This window comes from Orbicella franksi, chromosome 15 (assembly GCF_964199315.1).
Source record: "Orbicella franksi chromosome 15, jaOrbFran1.1, whole genome shotgun sequence".
NCBI classification, from domain to species: domain Eukaryota; kingdom Metazoa; phylum Cnidaria; class Anthozoa; order Scleractinia; family Merulinidae; genus Orbicella; species Orbicella franksi.
Genome location: NC_138159.1, coordinates 20494462 through 20515907, shown reverse-complemented (window position 1 = coordinate 20515907; position 21446 = coordinate 20494462). Strand labels below are relative to the sequence as shown.

The 21446-nt window shown below is 40.4% G+C and overlaps 4 protein-coding genes and 1 pseudogene across 4 annotated transcripts; 3 read left to right on the top strand and 2 right to left on the bottom strand.

Annotated features, from left to right (window-relative positions):
- Nucleotides 1-22: 22 nt before the first annotated feature.
- Nucleotides 23-5510, bottom strand: LOC145470810 (UDP-glucuronosyltransferase 2B1-like). The gene is made up of 5 exons (XM_081454659.1): nt 5148-5510; nt 3158-3767; nt 2552-2758; nt 1260-1548; nt 23-1003 (listed from the first exon to the last, which is right to left on the bottom strand). The coding sequence occupies exons 1-5, from the start codon at nt 5289-5291 to the stop codon at nt 721-723; spliced, it is 1533 nt and encodes a 510-aa protein (XP_081310785.1). The 5' UTR covers nt 5292-5510; the 3' UTR covers nt 23-720.
- Nucleotides 5511-6247: 737 nt separating this feature from the next.
- LOC145469295 (UDP-glucuronosyltransferase 2A2-like) lies at nt 6248-8580 on the top strand (annotated as a pseudogene).
- Nucleotides 8581-9818: 1238 nt separating this feature from the next.
- Nucleotides 9819-12312, top strand: LOC145470819 (serine/threonine-protein phosphatase CPPED1-like). The gene has a single exon (XM_081454672.1). The coding sequence runs from the start codon at nt 10027-10029 to the stop codon at nt 11068-11070; it is 1044 nt and encodes a 347-aa protein (XP_081310798.1). The 5' UTR covers nt 9819-10026; the 3' UTR covers nt 11071-12312.
- A 2027-nt stretch (nt 12313-14339) lies between these two features.
- Nucleotides 14340-15581, bottom strand: LOC145470826 (proteasome subunit beta type-3-like). Its single transcript, XM_081454692.1, has one exon. The coding sequence runs from the start codon at nt 15482-15484 to the stop codon at nt 14867-14869; it is 618 nt and encodes a 205-aa protein (XP_081310818.1). The 5' UTR covers nt 15485-15581; the 3' UTR covers nt 14340-14866.
- A 67-nt stretch (nt 15582-15648) lies between these two features.
- Nucleotides 15649-21375, top strand: LOC145470831 (transmembrane protein 50B-like). The gene is made up of 6 exons (XM_081454705.1): nt 15649-15855; nt 17305-17405; nt 17763-17830; nt 18635-18727; nt 18839-18899; nt 20187-21375. The coding sequence occupies exons 1-6, from the start codon at nt 15763-15765 to the stop codon at nt 20227-20229; spliced, it is 459 nt and encodes a 152-aa protein (XP_081310831.1). The 5' UTR covers nt 15649-15762; the 3' UTR covers nt 20230-21375.
- Nucleotides 21376-21446: the final 71 nt, after the last annotated feature.

The window sequence follows — 21446 nt, the reverse complement described above, 5'->3', positions numbered from 1 at the left end:
AGAAATACCCAGCTCTCTGTTCCTCTGTGTCAGAGGATCGCAGAAACACACAACAAGATCTTCACATTTTGAAAGTTTGATACTGTATTTCAAAAATAGTCACTACAGTCGAACCTCCGTTTGCGACCACCTTCTCGTAAGCGACTACCTCTCCTAAGCGACCAGTTTCAAATCATTGTATTTGGAAAATCTTGTAAGCGACCATCTCTCCTCAGCGACCAGTTTTCCAAAATAACAAATCAAGTTTCCAAGTCATTTCACTATATTTGGAACCTCTTGTAAGTGACCCCGTCTTGTAACAGACCGCGACCACTTATAGAGTTAAAAGTTTGAAATTTTCTTTTGGTTTTAACCTCCCCTTAATGTAAGCGACCATTTGACAGACTGAAGGAAAAGTGGATGATAAGGTATTCGACCACCTAGGCTTTTGGGTGGTCGCTTACGGGATGATTGATTGTAGTGCAGTCATGTTCCGTGTGTTGTGTGGCCGGAGTCAGTGCTCACGCTAGAAAAAAGAAACAGTTTTTGCTTTCACGTGCACTCTTTCAGTGGAAAAAAATCTTAGCAATGACTTAAAACTCCTCGTCCCTAACTTTCTAGACAAAGCTTTGAATCTGAGTTTGAATTGTGTGTAAAAGTGAAAAACGGCGGGCATAAAGATTAACGAAACCTTACAATAACTTTTTTGGGGAAAACAGGCACTCAAATCTTTTTCCAGTTTTACTCCTTCTTTGATTTTCCATCACCCTTTCTGCAGCACACACGACACAGGCATCTACATGTCAACCTTATCACCATGACAACTAAGGTAACTATGGCAACAAGGAAAGCCACGACGTCAAGTAAGTAGTACTGATACCAAGGGATGTTAAACACTTGAGCTCTGAGGTGCCGGGCTCCACCATGTCTGAGTACATACTCTATCCAGTCACAGATTTCTTGAAGAGGCGGTTGTCGACGATCCTTTAACAGGCCGGAGATATGCATTGCTTTGCTCTTAAACCTAGAGATAAAGAAAGTGTTTTGTTATTCACTTTGTTATTTCATAAGCGATCTCTTACTAACGGTAATGAGAAGTTACGCAAGTAATTTAGGTAATGTCTACTCCCCCCCCCCCCCCCTTATTTTGGGTAAAAAGAAAACAATAACTCGCAGAAGGAGGAAAAGCCGGTAGGGCAAGCAAACACCCCCTCCCCCCTCCCCCCCTCAAGGTCTGGATCCGCCACTGCTAGTAATGGACAAGAAAGCAATACAGCTACCTTGGCTCATCAATAACACGCTCAATTGTCTCAAACAACTGTTGGGCATCAGCGCTTTTCCAATCCACAGCTAACCCAAGGCCAACATGTTCTACTTTCTTTGCATTAGTATGCTGGTCTATAAACAAAGGAAACGCCACCACAGGGACACCATGATACGCCGACTCGTAAAGACTGTTGTGTCCCACATGGGAGACAAAAGCTTTGATGTTCTTGTGAGCCAAAAGATCATTTTGAGGCAACCAGTCCACTGCTCTGATGTTTTTGCCAAGGAATGATGGAATGTAACCTGCAGGAGAAGAGAGAGACTGGTGTCAACTGCGTTGCTCACCCCAGTCAGTCCAGTGGACTCGAGGTCGGGTTCGATTGAACACTATTAAATGAATCTGTCGAATTGAACCTTTTGGGCGACGTTACATAAACTGTTATCAGTTTGAATGCTACAGACTAATTGTGCATAGTAAAAGTTTGTTTAATCAGACTCCTTAGTTTTATACTAATCGTATCTTTTTGGTACGCTTCTGTGACATACCAAGCGAGTGAGACGTAGTCGAGCCAAAATATCCATGGCGAGACCAAACAAGCCTAATATGTCACCGAAGCATATCAAAAATGTTCGATTAGGTATTTACCATACCCAAAATTGGAGAAATCTAGAAACTCCGGTTCCATTTAAGAAACAAAATGTTTCAGGGCTATCGGAAAACATCCCAGTTACTTGACGAGCGCTCGTTAGGTCAGTTTTGGCCGGATAGTTTTGTCACTGAACAAAAACGCTCAAAATTAAATTGCGAGCTTATTATTTTCGTAAATTCTCTTTTCAATTTGACTCGCGGAAAAATCACGTTACTTGAAAGTGACCATGACGTAATAGCCCTATTAGGTCAATGACTTGATTGCAGAATAACACTGAGGACAGTAGACACGAATTCTGATTGGTTAGTTGCGAATTTGGTTACGGCAGGCACAAGCATAAGCATAACGAGCGGCGACGCCCACAACACAAGCCATTCTCGTCCTCAGTGCTACTTGTCTTAAACGGAGGCTCTGGGGACGAGAATGAACACAAGCATAAGCACGTACGCATGCGCTGACAAGAGAAATTGCCTTATTTTCGGTTCCATACCTCCTCGATACAGTAAACCAAGATGGCGGACGCAAAGCGTTCTCACTTGACATAAGAGTAAGGAAAAGCATAAGAAGACCTATTTTTCTGCTTGTCCTTGTGCTTATCCACAAGATAGCCACTAATTTTTATTAATTATTCATAACGTGCTTTACTTCACTATTACCTTTAATTCTCCACACAACTCGCTGTTTCAGTTTCCCAAACGCTGTAGCTAACATGTCTACCACTGGCTTTTCAAGATTTGAAGCCACGTTTGACCCAAAAGAAACGATAATGAAACCATGACCTCCTGAACTGCTGACAAATTCTTCTAAATCAGGAGGGAGAGGTTTAGGATCTTTGACATGTGGTGGTCCAACCATAACATTGCCTGTTGAATATAATCCCAACAGAAACATTGACAACACTAACGTAACGATTCGTAATTTGTCATTTTCAATATCCCTGAACAGTGTGTTCCCTATTTCCACCCTCCTTACAGCATACCCCCGTCTGCACCCACCTTTAAGAGTACCACCCGTCTCCACCCTCCTTACAGTGTACTCCCCGTCTTCATCCTCCTTACAGTGTGCCCGCGTCTCCACCTTCCTTACAGTCTGCCTGCCGTCTCACCTTCCCTTACAGTGTGCCCCTCGTCTCCACCCTCCTTAAAGTCTACCTTTCCTTACAGTGTCGCCCTTGTCTCCACCCTCCTTATATTGTGTCCCCCGTCTCCACCCTCCCACAGTGTTACCCCCGTCTCCACCCTCCTTACTTCCGTTCTTCCTACCTGGCAACAGAGGTTGTGCGTATTCCAAGGCAAAATCTGCTGTACTGATAAGAAGTTCAGCGTTACCAACAGCTTCCTGGATGCTTCTTTCTGGGTTAATGTTGTACTTGACTTTCAGAGCATTCATTGGTCTGTAATTCACAAGATACATGAACAGCTTTCCTCCGAGGTACGCTCCCAAGTTCATTACACGTTCCATAAAATTCATTTTATCGGAAAATCCCGTAAAAAGTTGTGGCACATAAGAGACAGGCATTGGTACCATGTGGCTAAACACAAACGGTACGGTTAGTGGAAGAGGCAGAATTTCCACTCTTGGAATGTCAAAGCGTTCACCGAGCATTGTTGCAGGGCAATCTGCAAGACAGTCATAAACTATGACATCGACACCTTTCAGTTCCTCCTGTAACTCCGTGCTCTGTAAAAAACGTTCACACATGGTAATCCGTACCTCACCCATTTTCAGCACGTAATTTAACTTGCTTCCTTCAATTTCAAGTCGCGCCAAGCCATATTCGAAGAACTCTGACTTGTATGGTACTTGGTAAATCTTGTGCTCTACTTTCTCACTCGGTTTAATTTTAATGGACGAGGGAACAACCAAAACAACCTAAAAGGCAGAAACACAACACACTAATCAGCAAAACCGGCTCAGTATAGGAGCCATTATGCATGGGACAGATGTCCCACAGATTTCCTTGTGAGAAAGTGGCCTTCATGGGAAGCCGGTTTTAAAACGGGTAAAATCACTTCTATGTACACTGCCGCTTTAGCATCGGGACGAAATATCCTGACTTTGCCCGCTATCTACATAGTCGCTTCAGAGGAGTTTGGCGCTCTACTGCGATTACTATTACAAGAGAAAAAAATGAATAGGAAAAACTATTTTCATGTCATGCGGCAGTCAATTGCGCTGGATGAGGAGATTCTTCGATTTCTTTGATTTGCCGACTCATTACCACCATTTTATTCGTTTGTTTTCACGATGAAGTCACGTGAGACGTCGATCGTGACGTAATACTTTTCCCAAGACCGTTGCGCGGTCAACAAAACAAGAAAGAACCCTTTGGGACTAAAAAGGACTAAGGCCCCAGTTATATGGTCTCGGTTACCCAAGACAACCCTTCCCATAAGTTACCCAAGCCGAGGAAAAAACTTTACTCATTTCTTTGCAAAATTCAACCAACCGTTTACAAGAGGATCGCGAACCCGTCTCGGGGGGAGCTGGAGACAACTCGGGTGGGAGAGTTGTCTCGCCTCGGCAGGTAGGGTAACCCTGGCAGGCGGGTCAACTTCTCTTTATATAAACACTTTGACTCGCCCAACCGAGACAATTCTCGGCGTGGCGATTTTATATTGTCACGAAATGGCTAGGTTTAGGATTTAAAGCAGAAATTCGTATCAAAGATAGTGAAGATTAACTCCGCAAAACACACTTTGATCGAATGACCGAGGAAAACTCAAGGAAAGAGGGTTAGCTGCACATTTGATTATTCAATGAGGGTTATGAATAATCATGCGGGGTCAACTTTGACTCGGACGTTTTCACATATAAACTTAGGGAGGAGGTTGGTTGTCTCGGCTACCCGAGACCATGTAAATGGGGCCCAAGAATTTAATGCAGTGCTAAAATGCACGTCGGTAGGTCACGACAGTAAAATATCAAAGAAATCTCACTTAACTTCTGTAACTCGGTATCACAACACCCATGAAAAGAAAGTTAAAAAACTTAAGCTTAACTCGTTTGTACAAATCGCTTGCTTGTGAAGTTGTTGGGTCATCATGTACAGAGGTCGGTAGATCACGTAAACGTCGACACATGGACAGTGAAGGGTGGCATAAAATTTACACAAGCTTTTCGCCCAAGTTCGACAATTTACGAGGGAAAATTTAAGACAAGGTCAGAATTGTGGACAGCAAGGTGCGTAGAGTCTGACTTCGCTAACCCGTGACCCGTATGCTAAGAATTCACTTTGGATGCATACAGTACCTCATGCCCCTTGGAGGCAAGCTCTGCCATTATTTGTCTCATAGTACTGTACTGTGACCCTCCGACTGACCAGAAGCCAGCAATCCGTGCTGAGGAAGCCGTGTTGACTGCCAGTGAAAGAAGGAGCAACGACAACAACGCCATCTTGGCTGTAAACAGGCAACTCAGGAAGGTACTAAATTACCATATTATATTTAAATGAATTATTTACTTTCGTCACTCTAAAGATTGCGTGACTAGAACTCTAGCACACACTTCGATACAACGTCGTTCCCAGGCCTATCTCTGTTTTTCTCGTAAAATGCTGGAAAGTTGCTCACTGGAATGTCAAAACGTTTCTAAAACATTGCCAAAAATCCAATAACTTGCTACCTAAATTTCAAAAGCTGTTGCTTAAATTTCATGATATTCAGTTTGTATAAACGTTAATAAAAAGATTTATTTTTCTTTCTTCGCAGTAAGAGCTAACATCGGTCAAGGAAAATAGCTTGAAACTTAGCGAAATTTAAGGACACTCTCACTTCTAACCATAGTTAACAGAGGGAAATGGTTAGGAAACCTGGCAAAGTTCTTTGTTTTATGTTTTTGTTTGCTCTTTTGGGAGTTGACCCTGCACAAAACCTGCCAAAATACAAAAGGTGGTTATGTGTGCTCATACAACTAACCAATAGAAGCAAAACGGTTATGTAATTCATGCATAGTCCACATGAGCATAAAACAAAGGATGGGCAGGGTCAACTAAGGGGCGTTCCATCATAAATCTTAGCCTGTTTGTTTGCTTCTTTGATGTTTACCGGCCTTCCTAATCATTTTCCTCTATAAACTATGGTCTAATGGAACAAAACAATAGGCCTGTGAAGCGTTGTCAGGTAACAGGTTTTGTGTACTATATACTTCAAAAGGTTGATAAACATTCAAGGAATTCGCATAAATTGAAGTTTTCTATGAAATCGTTGACTTTTTCAAGCTTGATATGTCCTCTGTACCTATAGTTTGCTCAAAAGTTGCCCAGAAAGGCAAAACTTGCTCGAGGTTGCTAGAACCGCAAAAAGTTGCTTCAAACGCCAAAAGTTGCTCAAAAGGTTGCCGAGCACAATCGGAACATGCCAAGTTGTTCCTGTACGAACAACAAGAATGGTGTTTTTCTCACTACTTAGGCTTTTATTAGCGTTCAACTCAGCTTTACCGGCACGCTTGCTGGTTTCTGTGCCACTGAAGGCTCACGGTATATTAATACAAGGCCTACAATGGAAGGTCATCCAATATTTATTTAAAACAATAATACAAGTTATTGATATCAAACACAGTAATAAGGAAGAGATAAGAAGGGTGAAACAAATCAATAACTGATGAGGTAGTAGGTCGGACTCGAGCGGATCGACCTAAATCGAACCTACCGTATTTTATTATTTTTTCTTCGAGTGCACCCTCAAAGATATTTTGACATCTAAAATTAATGGCGTTTCGTCCTGACCTTGATGGCGTTTCGTCCTAAGCGATAAGACGAGCATCTGCGACCTTTTCATATGGAGTCCTCCCCAGGGCATAGTGGCTCCTGTAAAGAGGTAATGGGAATTAGTGTGTTGTGTTTCTGCCTTTTAGGCTTTTTTGGTTGTTCCCTCGACCACTAAAATTAAACCGAGTGAGAAAGTAGAGCACAAGATTTACCAAGTACCATACAAGTCAGAGTTCTTTGAACATGGCGTGGCATGGCGTGAAACTGAAGGAAGCAAGTTACAGTTAATGACGAAAATGGGTGAGGTACAGATTACCATGTGTGAACGTTTTTTACAGAGCACGGAGTTACAGGAGGAACTGAAAGGTGTCGATATCATTGTTTATGACAGTCTTGCAGCTTGCCCTGCAGCAATGTTTGGTGAACGCTTTGACATTCCAAGAGTGGAAATTCTGCCTCTTCCATTATCTGCAGATTTTATGTTTATCCACATGGTACCAATGCCTGTATCTTATGTTCCAATGCTCTTAACAGGATTTTCCGATAAAATGAATTTTATGGAACGTGTAATGAATTTGGGAGCGTACTTCGGAGTAAAGCTGTTCATGTATCTTGTGTATTACAGACCAATGAATGCAGTGAAAGTCAGTTATAACATTAACTCAGAAAGAACCTTCCAGGGAGCTCTTGGTAATGAGCAGCAGATTTTGCCTTGGAATGCGCACAACCTCTGTTGCCAGGTAAGAGAAAGGGAAGTTAGGAGGGTGGAGATGTGGGGAACACACTGTTAGGGGGGTAGAGACAGGGGACACACTGTTAGGAGGGTGGAGATGGGAGGGCCAAACTGTTAAGAGGGTGGAGACAGAGGGCATTGTTCAAAATGAGTAATTATGAATCATTATAGTTTTAATGTTTCTGTTGGGGGTATATTCAACAGGCAATGTTATGGTTGGACCACCGAATGTCAAAGATCCTAAGCCTCTTCCCCCTGATTTAGAAGAATTTGTCAGTAATTCAGGGGGCCATGGTTTTATCATCGTTTTTTTTGGATCAAACGTGGCTTCAAATCTCCAAAAGCCGGTGGTAGACATGTTAGCTACAGCGTTTGGGAAACTGAAACAGCGAGTTGTGTGGAGAATTAAAGGTAATTAAAATAGTGAGTAAAGCATAGGAGCTACTTGCAATAATCAATAATTAAAGATGTCAGTTTGCATCTCATGGCCTTCATTAGAGTGAACAACATCGTTGACACCAGTCTCTCTCTTCTCCTGCAGGTTACATTCCATCATTCCTTAGTAAAAACATCAGAGCAGTTGACTGGTTACCTCAGAGTGATCTTTTGGCTCACAAGGACATCAAAGCTTTTGTCTCCCATGTGGGACACAACAGTCTTTACGAGTCGGCGTATCATGGTGTTCCTGTGGTGGCGTTTCCGTTGTACATAGACCAGCAAAGTAATGCAAAGAAAGCAGAACATGTTGGCCTTGGGTTAGCTGTGAATTGTAAAAGCATTAATGCCCAACAATTGTTTGAGACAATCGAGCGTGTTATCGATGAACCAAGGTAGCTGTATTGATTACTTGTCTACTTTAGTGTCGACATTCGGACAACATTGCCCAAATTATTTGCCTAACTACACGTTAGGATAAGTAAGGGATGAGTATCTTGAAACTTTCTGCGATCTTTAGGTTTAAGAGCAAAGCAATGCACATCTCTGGCCTGTTAAAGGATCGTCGACAAACACCTCTTCAAGAAATCTGTGACTGGATAGAGTATGTACTCAGACATGGTGGAGCCCTGCACCTCAGAGCTCAAGTGTTTAACATCCCTTGGTATCAGTTCTACTTACTTGACGTCATGGCTTTTCTTGTTGCTGTGGTTGTCATGGTTGTGATGGTGATACGTTTGGCATGTCGATGCCTGTGTCGTGTGTTCTGTAAAAAGGATGATATCAAAACCAAAAAGGAGTGAGACATGGAAACATATAAGTGCTTTTGTTTCCTCCCAAACAAACTATAAAGTGATCTTGCGTTAGGTTCACTGTACTCAGAACTTGATTTTTCCACGGCGTGAACAATATTTTAATTCAGTTGACTTGTTTTTTTTTCCATATTGGAAATTCGTTTGTCATTTCATTAAAAAGCATATGACCTTAATGCAGTTCTTTTTTCAACTCTTCTGCAATTAAGGATTTCCTCTTATTGATTATAATCCATCAAAAATTTTCGCTCTCGCGCGATTGGTCTAAACGTATCACGTGACTGAATAAGTCCCAGCTAAAACTGGGGAATCTATGAGAGCGATATTGTTCAATTTTTAAAACTGCGCGTGTTGCAAAAAGTAATTGAAGGATAATAAACACGATAGTCTCCATTTGGCGCGAAAATATGCTCGGATAAATGTTCGCCGACATTATTTGTTCCAAGAAGCGAACAGTTTTCCGAGCATCTTTTCTCGCCAAATGGAGACTGTTGTTTATATATGCAAAAATACTGGTACTCATGTTTTCCGATGTTTCTTGTGTTTTCCGGCAAGAATGAGCCACCTCGTGTCAATATTTTTTGCATTTCGTTTCTTACACCCCAACCACACTACACCGGAGAGATTTGAAAATGGAAAATGGAAAACGCATCGAATGTTTTTCTGTCCACACTACGTCGGAGGAATTTTTTTAAAAAATGCAACAATCACCGTAACGGTCATTTTGGATTCGTGTTTGCGGAAAACTCGGTCTGGGAAATCACATGATTCAGTGATGATTATCGTGACTATACGTCGTTTTCAGAAATCTCAGTTTTTAAACTAAATAAGAAACGCCGGCGTTTTCAAATTCCTCCGGTTTGAAGAGCGTTGTTGAAAAGCTCCGTTTTCTTGACGGATTAGTGTGGACGGTAGGCTTAACCGTAGAGATAAATTTGCGATTTCAAATTTCTCCGACGTAGTGTGGTCAATGCCTTGCAGCACCCGTAAAGCACTATCTATGAAACAAGATGAGAGTTCTTTCCGATAATTTTTAACTGAAGCATAATGAATGGCTGATTTTCAACTGTATATATTAAAATATTTAAAACTGTTCTCAAAATGATTGACATTTTAAATTCCATATCATTTTGAATATAATAACCAAACTGTCATTCCAAATATTTTGACTTTATAATTGACGTTTGTCCTGATAGTTTTTCACGTTTCTCAAGTATACGTATACCTACCGTGTACATACAAAAAAAAAGTTCAAATGTAGAAAAATTTCGCTTTAAACAGGGAGCTTAATGTGGGCCCTTCTTATTCAAATAAGCCTTCTTTGCGGGAGTAGGTTTGTTGTATTTCGTATTATTTAAATCATACGTTTGACATCTTTGCAAAACACAGGCTAATCAGTCTACGGATTTGCATATTACAGTGTACGCATGTGTCGAAAGCCATATGTTTCATATTGTGAATTGGAGAAAAACTATACGACATAATTTTGCGAACCAGCGGCGGCGGTCGAACACGAAGATGCTTCGTCCGGATAACTTAGGCTTAAATTTGGAAATTCATCCTGACGCGTTGGTAATGAATCAAGCGAGCAGAGCGGGAAAGACTCCTGAGGAAAGTCGAATTTTGAAAGCCAAAGATTACAAGCTACCTGTATTTACAAGATACCGTGAAGGCACCTGCAAAGAAATGTTTCATTTCGTTCAAGTTGTTGCTCCGAAGTTCGGCTCGGCCGCGCACCCGGAAGAAAGCAGCGAGACTGAAAAACGTACCATGGAAAAAATCGTGAGCGCTCTTAACAACATGAAACCTAAACCGAGGTTTTTACTGGTGCAGGGAAATTATACAAATGCGAAGCCGAACGAGAAAGAATATTTTCCACAGCTAGAGAGTTTTAAGTCCGCGTTTGAGAATTTAAGCGCGGAAATTCCGGTTGTGTGTGTCTGTGGTCCGACTGACTGCGGTGATCCACCGACCTTAGGTAGCCTTGAGACATATCGTAATACCTTTGGCGATGACTGGTTTGCTTTTTGGGTAGAGGGTGTTCAATTTTTAGCCGTGAACACGGCGTTTTACAAACACTCCAGCGCCGAGACGGAAAATTTGAAGGCAGAACAACAAGAATGGCTGGAATCAAAGCTGTTGGAATCCCAGGTGAACCCACCCAAGCAAATAATTATTTTACAAACTATACCCTGGTTTAGAAAATCCATTGACGAAGAGAACGATTTGGGAAACATTGATTCTAGCGACAGACAAGAAATCGCCCCGAAACTTGTTGAAGCCAACGCGAAATACGTTTTCGCCGGTTTCTTAAATGGCGTCGGGAAGGACAAAGAATTAGAGATCATTCAAACGAGTTCTTTGGGAAAGTCAGATGAAGTAGAAAGTCAAGGTTTTCGTGTCGTTAAAGTTAAACCGAATGGCCGAGTTGAACATAAATTTTTCGCCCTGGACAACTCCCCTATCGATCTAAATTTAGAATTGTAATATGTATTGGTTCAAATCTTTCCAGCTGCAGGTTCTCCAGTGACCTCCAGTTAGATCTCAGAATTTTAAGATTTTAAAATAAGTACTGTTGTTGTCATAAGCGGAGTGAAGGAATTATAACTTGAAAATTTGTGAAGCCGGGAAATGTTTGGCGACAAGAATTTGAAAATCACTCTGAGAAATGATTCGGATCAATGAATCGTTGAAAGAGAAAACACTTTAGTCAAATATTTGATGGCGGATGCTGTCAGCTAGTATTAAATAAACCTAAACACTACAAGAACTCGATTTGTATTTATTTAAAAACTGAGTGAATTTCTAAAAAAAATGTACCACGGAGATTACAGTAGAAGAGATCAACTCAGCGCTTTTCTATTAAGCATTGAAATCAAACAACAGAAATTTTCCATATTCCGGCTTCGTGGCATCTTGAATAATCAGAATCATAGAGGGTTTCTGATTTGCCTTGGTAATTTTTTACTTCAGTGATGCAACTTACAATAGAGTTACCTGTAGAAGCTTTTCAGGTAAAAATTCATTGTTAGCTTACTTTAGATATATAGGAAATTGCTTCGCTGAACTATACACTTTTAATGACCTACATTACGCATTTGCTTGCGTGATAATTCTCTTTATCTGCTTGCTTCGGGCAATTTCCTCTGCTGAATTTGTTTCCGCATTTCATTTCGCGAAATCACCATCAACCAAATGTAATTTGAAAACCCTTCCAGCGCCCGCAGCTCGGAATAATAATTCCGGTATTTGATTCTACGTATTTCTTTCAACGGTTAGTTTTGAAAACGCGATGCAACGTTAAGGAACATTGTTGCAGAAACATTGTTTGTGAAAATTTTTTCTTGATGCGCAAACGGAAGAAGCAAGGCGATAATTCTGAAAAAAAACTCAGAATCATTTTTACCTCAAGGGAACAAAATTTGCTTACACCATATTTATTGCGAATACGCGCAAATCACGTAAATTTGTTCGAAAAGGTGATTTTCCACAACAATGTTTCGGAAACTGTTTTCTTGTTTGCGGGTTATTTTTGCTGATCGTTTTCATTGTTCTCGCCACCTGCTAGCTGGACACTGCCTCGATATTGTGAGGAGAAATCGCTAGTGGAGCACCGAGTCCTAAATGACCTTTAGCGTTACTTCATCAAGAAAGACGTAATAAAATATCAAAAACATGTGGATATAACGTACTCGCCTTATCTCTCGGAATTTGGTTTATATTAAGATATTTGTGAAGCATTCCAGCATATTTATTTATTTGTTTATTAAGCTTTGGCCTTCTATTACATATAAAGAAAAAGAAAAAAGAAGAGGAAGCAAAAAAAAAAAAAAAAAAAAAACAGACAGCAAAACAAAACAGAATTGCCAGGGGAGCCGCTACAGCTTAGCCAATTACAGCGGCCCCCTCATAAGGAGAACTGGTACCTTGCTAAAAAAAATTAAAGAAATCAACTGTAGTAAGACACATAAGAAAGCTTTCCTAAGCAAGATTGAAGGCCCCGTACAGACCGGCTACATACGCCGTGGGAATATGAAAACGGAGGTTCGTGTTTTCCGTCCACACTACGCCGGAGGAATTTAAAAACGCAACAATCACCGGTCATTTTGGATTTGTGTTAGAGGAAAACTCGGTCAGGGAAATCACGTGATTATCGTGACGTCATCGTTTTCGAAAAGCTCCGTTTTCAAAATTTTTTCCGTCCGCACGAAAACGAAAAGCCGGCCTTTTCAAATTCCTTCGGTTTCAAGAGCGTTTTCGAAAAGCTCCGTTTTTATGACGGATTAGTGTGGACGATAGACCTAACCGTAGAAACAAGGCTTTGTTTTCAAATTCCTCCGCCGCAGCGTGGATGGGGCCTAAGCTATTGATCTTTGAAGATGCGCGAAGAGTCGGTCACGCTGAAACCACACTGACAGACTTATCAATAAAGTATGTATGTTTTTGTTTATAGAATACCGTAGGGAAAACGTCTGAAGTCGGCTCAGTTGAAACGGGGACATTTTAGTGCTGTTTCTCAACGAGGATGCTTTTTCGGTTGAGAGAGACGCGTCCTGATCAAAAAAAAAAAAAAAATCCGATACACGACCAACAGTCATTGAAAGATAGTGAATTTATGATATCAAACAGAAGGGGTATACTTTCTGTGATTTACGTCAGTTGAAAATGAAGGTTACAGTTGCTTCTTTTCCAATTGCGGCAGGACACTTGGTGATGTATACACAATGGAAAAAATTGCAAAATCTCCTTTTAGACAGGGAAAACCGTTTGTGGTAACGCTTTTTCAGGGGAGTGGAGACAGGTGGTGGCTAAGCACTGATAAGTTCCCATTAGCCTGACTTTCTGGTCAAAAGTTGGTTTTAGGAAACCAAAGCTCTGTATCATAGTTGGTCATGGATTTCACACACTGTCGTGCGGAATTTTGCTCCTAGGTCAGCTTGCATAGTCTGCATGGGATTGGAGACGTAAGTTTCCCAATGCACTATTGGCTCACTGTACTTCTCACTTCAGCTCCCGGGTGAGGCCTCCATTCACATCCCACCAGGATTTTTGCAGTTCAGTGAGAAGTGCTAGACATCTGGGCTATTAGCAAGCATAAAATCAACCCATCTGGATAATGGGCGTGGCCCAGTTCTTGTTTTTTTCAATGAAATCACTATGTGGCATGAAGGTGGGATATAACAAAGAAAGATCTAAGCAAGTTCATTAATAAACTCGGGTTGCTTTTCTGGTCTGCAACATTACCCACCAGACATTTGTTTCCTAGTGAAATTTCAACTAGTGTAAGATCTCTAAGAGCTGCAGAATTTAGCCAGTACCTGGCTCTTAGCTTCATCCCTGATTGTGGGACACTGCAGGAAACATAGCCCCATCTTGCCTGCTCAGGTAGCCAATCAAGGATTCGGCCAAATAACATAAAACAGTTACAATATTTAGAGAGAGCTACATCCACCTTAGCTGGTTTTCATGTGGGTTCTCTATCCTGGTTGAATTGGAATTTGGAGATGTTGGTTTTTGTGGAGAGAGGAAAACTAGAGAACCCAGAGAAAAACCCTTGGAGCAACGCGAGAACCATCAACAAACTCAACCCATATATGGCACTGAGCCAGAATTGAACCCAGGAAGGCCAGTGCTCTCACCACTGTGCCATCCTTGCTCCTCAGGTTCTTGCCATATACATGTAGTGAGTATTTTTATAAAAAGCACTGGCAATAACAGTCATCTCATAATAACACCTGAACACCAGACATTTGGGATCCAATAAACAACACACTGGGGACTATTTATTAGTCTTGTCAAAAAGTTCTTAGTCAATGCATTATGGACAGTTATCAACTTGGGGAACGACTTGGGGACTACAGAGGGTTTTCACGCAATAGCTAAGGTTCTTGTCAAATTACCCTAATGCCTTCTACTTATGATTTTCAAAAATTTTGCATGATGTTAAAGGTTCATGGAAATTAACACACTTAGTCTTCACCTGTCAAGGTTGCAAATTCTGAGCCAGCTGAAAGTAAAAGGCATTTGAATACTTATCTTCACAAGACAGTACAGTGGAATCCCAATCTTTCAAACCTCCAAGGGAAGCGAAAATTGGTTTGAAAAATCTAATAGTTCAAGAAATCAGGGGGGGGGGGGAACATTATAGTGCTTGACTGAGCAGGGGAAACACATTTTTGGTCAAGTTATCGGGACGTTTGAAAAACTGAGGGTTTGAGAAATCGGGATTCCAATGTATGTTAATTTAGCACAGTCAGCAGTGTTCAGCTATTTCAGAAACAGTCTAGTCCATCCTTGCTTTCAGTGTCCGTGTCGTTATTTTATCTTTCTCTATCACATGCACTATACCACCCCAGCCACTGACAGCATCACGATCCACAGCATTCATCAGCGCCTGTGAGATGGTCTCAAACAGGTCATCAGGCTCCAGATCTGGCTCCCACAGGGATTCGCACATTCCGTACATTTGCTCCGAGCAAGTGCCGCTCACCACGAAATCTTTCGTCTCCATCGGACACCCGATCAGGTCTAACGCCGCGATGTAAGGCTCGTTGGTCTTCGGGTCTAAACCCGCAATCACGGGCTCCACGAAATATGGCCCGAACCTTCTTTCGTAGAGCAAGTTTGACACCATACTCATGAAAGTTTTAGGCTTGATTTGACGGCTTTCTCGCAGCTCGTACAAATTCTTGCGAAACGTTAGCCGGTTTGAAACGGTTTGCACGTCTGTCGCCAAGCCGGGAAGACCGAGAAACAGCTTATCTCCCATCTGAAAGACTTTCTGAAAGTCGCAAGACAACGTCTGTGCTTGAATTCCCAAGCGACGATCCGCCGCAATGGCGACGCAATCTTTACCAACCATCGCTATGATGGCAGCGCCATTGTATTCCATAATAGACATTTTTCTTCTTCTGTAAGCGTTCCCTCGACTTAGGGAACTTTTTTTTCCTCTTGAAAAGTCTTTTGTTACACGAGCACACCACCAAAACCAAGATGGCGGTTGCTGACTAATTGGAGTGGTTACCAAGTAGGAAATAGCGTGGCTACCAAGTCTAGTTTCTTGAAGTCTGCTGGGAAGGAACAAGCATCGACATAAATAACCTTTACGTACACTACTAGGAAAGGAGTGTAAATGTAGGGCAATTTTTCTCTGTATTATTCTAGACACAACTAGCCATCATGAGTGGATGCTTGGATCAGATGTACTGTCCCGATTTCGAAGTGATTTCGGAGAGGAGGAACTTAATTTCATCAGTTTCTGCTGGAGTTTTGGTAAGCTCTCTATATAAGCTGAAACAAATCTGGTAGCTGCATGTGTAAGATTTTTTTTAGGCTTATAGAGTTAAACAGACTAACAGATGTCTCTTTAATTTACGCATTTTAAACCCTTTCCAGTATCATATATTTGTTTAAAGAAAGCTTTTTTCGTGTTTGTCAACGTTGGTCTTCGTATACTGTCAGTAGCTGTCGATGTTCCATATCGAATTTAGGTTTTATTGCATTTGAATTCACTCTTGAATTGAATCTAGATATCTCAAACCATATAAATCTTGTACAGCCATGGGATACTTGAAAACTCACACACTTTGGATTGATCTTGAACTTAATGCTTTTAGTTCAAAGTTAGTTAACGATGCACAGCCACGATATTGAAGCAAAGCTAAAATATTAAATATCTAGTGTTAATGTAGTGAGGGGAAACAGGGGTCGGGAACCCGGGATTAAAGGTGGGCGGGAACTCTATGGGATGCGAGAGAAAACAGGGTGGGAACTGGGATTCTCAAGGGGAAGGACCCAGGAGAAATAGAGAAAAATATTGGAAATATTGTGTAACATTTTGCTAATATCAAAGAAGCACAGAGGGTGGGGAGCCATTGAGGAATGGGCTGCAACCGGGAGCAAGGGGTACAGAAGTGCAGACCCTCTTGCCCCCCCCCCCCCCTCCTCAAGAGTTAAGTGCAGCTATCTAGATAGTTTAGATAAATGATTACATTTAGTGTATGTTAGAAACTTTAGAACCTGTCAAAGACCATATCATGATCCAAATTGCTGCACAAGGTGTTAAGTGTCAGTGCAATATAAGTCAATGCTATACACTTGTAATATGTTTTTATCAATAAAATAAAATTTAAAAAAAAAAATACACTTGGATGCAAATCAAATTTTGTGCAAGTTTTAATTCATCCTGGACTCTATGGTGCTACTCCCTAAATGTGAACTCAGAGATTTGTGAATTGTCTGCCATCTTAAGGACACAGCATAATAACCCCTGATACTCAGCTGCAATCTCTCAATCCAGATCAGTCGGATCATGTGCACTGAAGGCATCCGCGGTTGTGTGTCGATTGATACTCTCAATTGGTACCCACGATCAACATCTTGATCAATGTTCTATTGACATCCCGATTGATACTCGGTCGACACTTGATCAGCAGTAGGTCGATAGTCGGCTGAGTGTTGACTGACTCTTATGAATCAATTGAAAATAAATCAACTCTTGACTGACTGTTGACCGAGATGTCAATGGAGTGTCGATGGAGTGTCAACTGAAGTGTTGATAGAGTGTCCATTGAGGTTATCGATTGACACGACCATGGATGCCTGTAGTACACATGATTCGATCAGTCTGCACTGTTGATCATGAAGCCTTCCTGCTTCATTAAGCACATACTCCCAACTAGAAAAATTTTTTGGTCAATTGATGTTTGTTTGAATCAACAGTTTTTCATTGGCTGGTGGATCATGATAGACGCAGCAGCTACAACAGATTTTGAGCATGCCTACCATACCCCTGGTGTCATATCGTCTTTAGCTATCTTTATGTAAGTTTTGTAATACTCTCATTTACTCTGTAGCATGATTCTTGTGTTGTTCCTCAAAGTTCAGTCGTTGGTCTGGTGTTATTTCTTTTGTAAATTAATGACTTAAGTTAGCAACTGCTCAGAAATTCATACCTCTTACTAACCGGGTTTGAGGTCCATACTGTAAGTTATGGACCAAGTTTTTTCATGGAAGTTTGGGAGAACTTGTAAAAACTGTGGAAATACTTGCCTGTTTGCTCATGTTCCCACAGCATTTCTCGTTCTCCCAAACTTCCACTCGTGTTTCTAATAACTCAATTAAAACATTATTAATACATGTTTTCTATTTCTTAAATGAAATTGGATTTTTTTCATCAGGGTGAATGCAGTGTCAAATGCACAGGTCAGAGGAGAAACTTTTAACACAGGGTGCATTGGACAAACAGGTATAATTATGAGATGCATATTATATTCTGTTCCTTACTTGGATCATCAGTACACATGATGAAGGCCCTCTTTTACCACCAGTTATGGAATATTAACAGGGCCTGGACTGTGTCCTGTCCACGTTCTAGATTGGTTGCTAAGGCAGTAAGGGCCTGTACACACAAAGCAAATTTTTGTTTATTTTACGCAAAAATCTGTCATCAGTTCCGTGACACAAGTGGGCATGGTGATTTTTTTTTCCTACCAAATTTTGTCAGTTACCCTCTCCAATCTTGAAAGGTGTCGGCATCCTGCTTACTTGTAGGAGCAGGACAAATTTTTATCAGTTGTGAAAACTGACCTTTTTTTTCAATTCACATGCCATGATCTGAAGGAAAAAAATTGATCAAGTAAATTTGATCTCTCTTTGATTGTTGACCTCGCTGTGTGGTTGACACTTTGTGGTCAACAAATATTTTATTGTTTTTGAGTGTGCCTACCACTACCAAAATAATTGTAAATTTGATGGAGACAATTTTCGTCGCGATTTTTGGTAGAGCTGAGCAAACTTTGTCAGCCTAGTGCTTATGGGCACTGGGCTGCTCTGTATGTTTTTGTAAAAGGGTGACTTATTTTGAAATCCAACTTTAGTATAAACCAGCTTTGGTTGAACCAGCAGCTCACAACCCATTATTTTCACAACACGTATGCAGATCTCCAGGAATATTAAATAGTAATACATGCAACACACTTTGCTGAAAACTAAAATAAATGTTCTTTTCTGCTGATTGTTTTATGCACATTTTTTCATTTGGTCTTTACAGGTGCCAGGGTCTGGCTCATAATGGGTTTTCTATTATTGTTTGGCAGTTTGATTGCAGCAAGTTGGATCCTTTTTGGTTTTTATGTTGTTCCAGGTACTGTAATTTTCAGATGTTTTTACATTGATCACCACATAGTTTTTCTCTTTACTTTTGTTAAATCTCTATTAAGACATTTGATTCTCACTTGTGTTATTTTGTTTATAGCTGATCCACACCCATGGCCAGGAGTGGCAATCTTTTTGCAGAATGCTTTGATTTTCTTCAGGTTAGTCACCAAATTAGTTGCAAGGAATCTTGGTTTAATCACAGGATGCCTCAAAGTGCATTATTTAATTTATTTATTTTTAAGTGGCCTGTATAAATGGACTGTGCTTCAACGCTGGGTTGCAAAGTGGGAGGGGTGGTGGTGGTGTGGGGTGTTGGGGGGAGAGGGGGTAGTAGTAAAATAAGCTCATTTTGCAAACAGTGTAAAATGGAAGCTGGTGGTAGACACCTTAAAGTTTTTTAATTCTTAGTCAGGTCCTGAGTCATGTTTCACTGAGGAATTTTGCAGTATATATGCTGTAGGTCAAAATGAAATTCAGGTTAAAATGAAATTCCAAATAAATTATTCATGATCCATGAATACCGGTAATCAGGGTTAAGAGACAAAGGAATTTCATTTTAACCTGAATCTTCTAACCTTAATTATTAGGGTTAGAAGACAAATGAAATTGAGAATCAAACTAGGTTAAAATCATTTTAACCTGAATTTAATTTTGACCTACAACATACATGTACTGTATACTTTTATGAATTTACACAATCATATTTTGCCTTCTGTATTAACCTAATGCTCAGTTACTGTACTGGAAACAAATTTACTCAGGCTGAAAATGTACAGTCCATTTCTTGTGGTTAACCCATTGACTCCTGTACCGGCTGTAACCAGCTGTGACAAGCCTTGGCCTTTCTTCCACTTCTGACATCATCACCTTTGACCAAAATTGCCATCACCTATGCTCAAATTCTGCAGGAGGAAAAGATCTTTCCAATGATACCCAGATCAAAGTGATCAGCCCAATGGAGCCTGAGATATGCACAAAAATGCTCAAAAATTTGAGTGAAAAACTCAGAGCACTACACGTGGCTTCTCCATGGCAAAAATTACCCGTCTCGATGATGCTTTTTCAGAATGTTTTAAACTGGAAGTGAGTCTAGTAGGTCAATCACTGCAGCAAAAAGAAAAGAAAAGGAGAAAAAGGAAACGTGAAAAAAAAAAAATCAAAAAGCCTAAAGACGTAGGTCACTTTCTCGTCTCAAAATTTTGATTTCTGCGCATGCCCAAACAAAAACGTCATAAAACGCGATGCTAGTGGAAAGAAAGGCATGCTGTCATGTTGCAAATGCCTTTTTGAGTAGATTGGAGCTAATTTGGCCCACATCCAGCTTGAAAATCTCCAAAATGTCTAAAAAATGTGTTTTTGGCATAAAGCTCCAGGAGTCAATGGGTTAATAGTACTTAATAAAAATTAATGATGCTTGCCTAATGATTTGTTCTTTTCATCCACAGTGCAATTGTTTTTAAGTTTGGACGGACAGAAGAAAATTGGTAGAACATTATTTGGTTTTGAGTTCTTAGTGAAATTTAAATCTGACAGATGCTACAGGACATTTTGTCAATTAGTTCTGGAGCAGATTTTTTTAAGTATTTAAGTTTTTGTACAGTATTTGGTAAGAAAGGGCCAGGGATTTGGTTTTCATTCTAAATTGGCAAATATCCCGATAATAGGCCATTTTCTGAGTTCCCTTGCACTTCTGTTTTAAAACGAGTCTAAGTGCAAAACTATCCTTATGAAAATGACTTTGATTTGCATGAAAATGAACCTGTAGGCGGAACTCATTTTCATATGAATGGTTTCACACTTAGACTCGTTTTGACACAGAGGCAAAAGGCAACTTGCAAATGGCCTATTACTAATTTGCTTCAGAATTAGTTTAATGCAGTTTTTGCACCAAATAACTGGCTACAGGCTACAGTTGAGTGAAATAAGAGCTGTACTGTTAATCAATTTTACTACTCATTGATAGTAAAATGTGTCTTCCAATAACAAAGAGACTTGTTTATCTTGAATACATGGCTTACACAGAACTGTGGATTCTTTAATGCCACCCACCACAATGTGCAGTTGCAGAAAATATCCATATCCCCTCACAGAAGATATAGGAATTTTCTGGGGGTGGGGGTTCTCTAAGATCAAAAAATTTAAAGAAATGTATGAACCTTAATTAGAATCTCCTGAGGGATGGGGTGTCTTGGAAAAAGTCCCTTCTGTTGGGGAGGTAGGGATATTTTCTAGAATAAACACTGTCAGTAGTAAATTTGATGGGCTGAAGATAAGTTAAGATAAGATAACACCCAGAGTAAAATCAGGAATTTTCTTGTCATGTATAGCAGTACTTGCTAATTGAGTCCCAGCACATAATAGAAGTACATTGTACAGTCACACCAGTACATATTATACACCAGTATTATAAAGAATGATTTGCATGTTTTATTAAACAGCTTTAGGTCAGTAGTTACCGACAGTATTTGCCGATAGAGAAGAACTTGTCTGTTTATTGTATGCTAATATAATTATTGGAACAAATATACAAAACTGTTGCTTTTACTGCACATAAAGTAATTTGATTGATTGGTCTTAATAACCATAGACAAATCTTAACATGTCTTTAAAAATAAATTTGTTCTGCTGTGATATCTTATGATTTTAATCGATAAACAACAACCACAGCCAGCTACTTTCTTACAACTGATGTGAAATGAAGAACT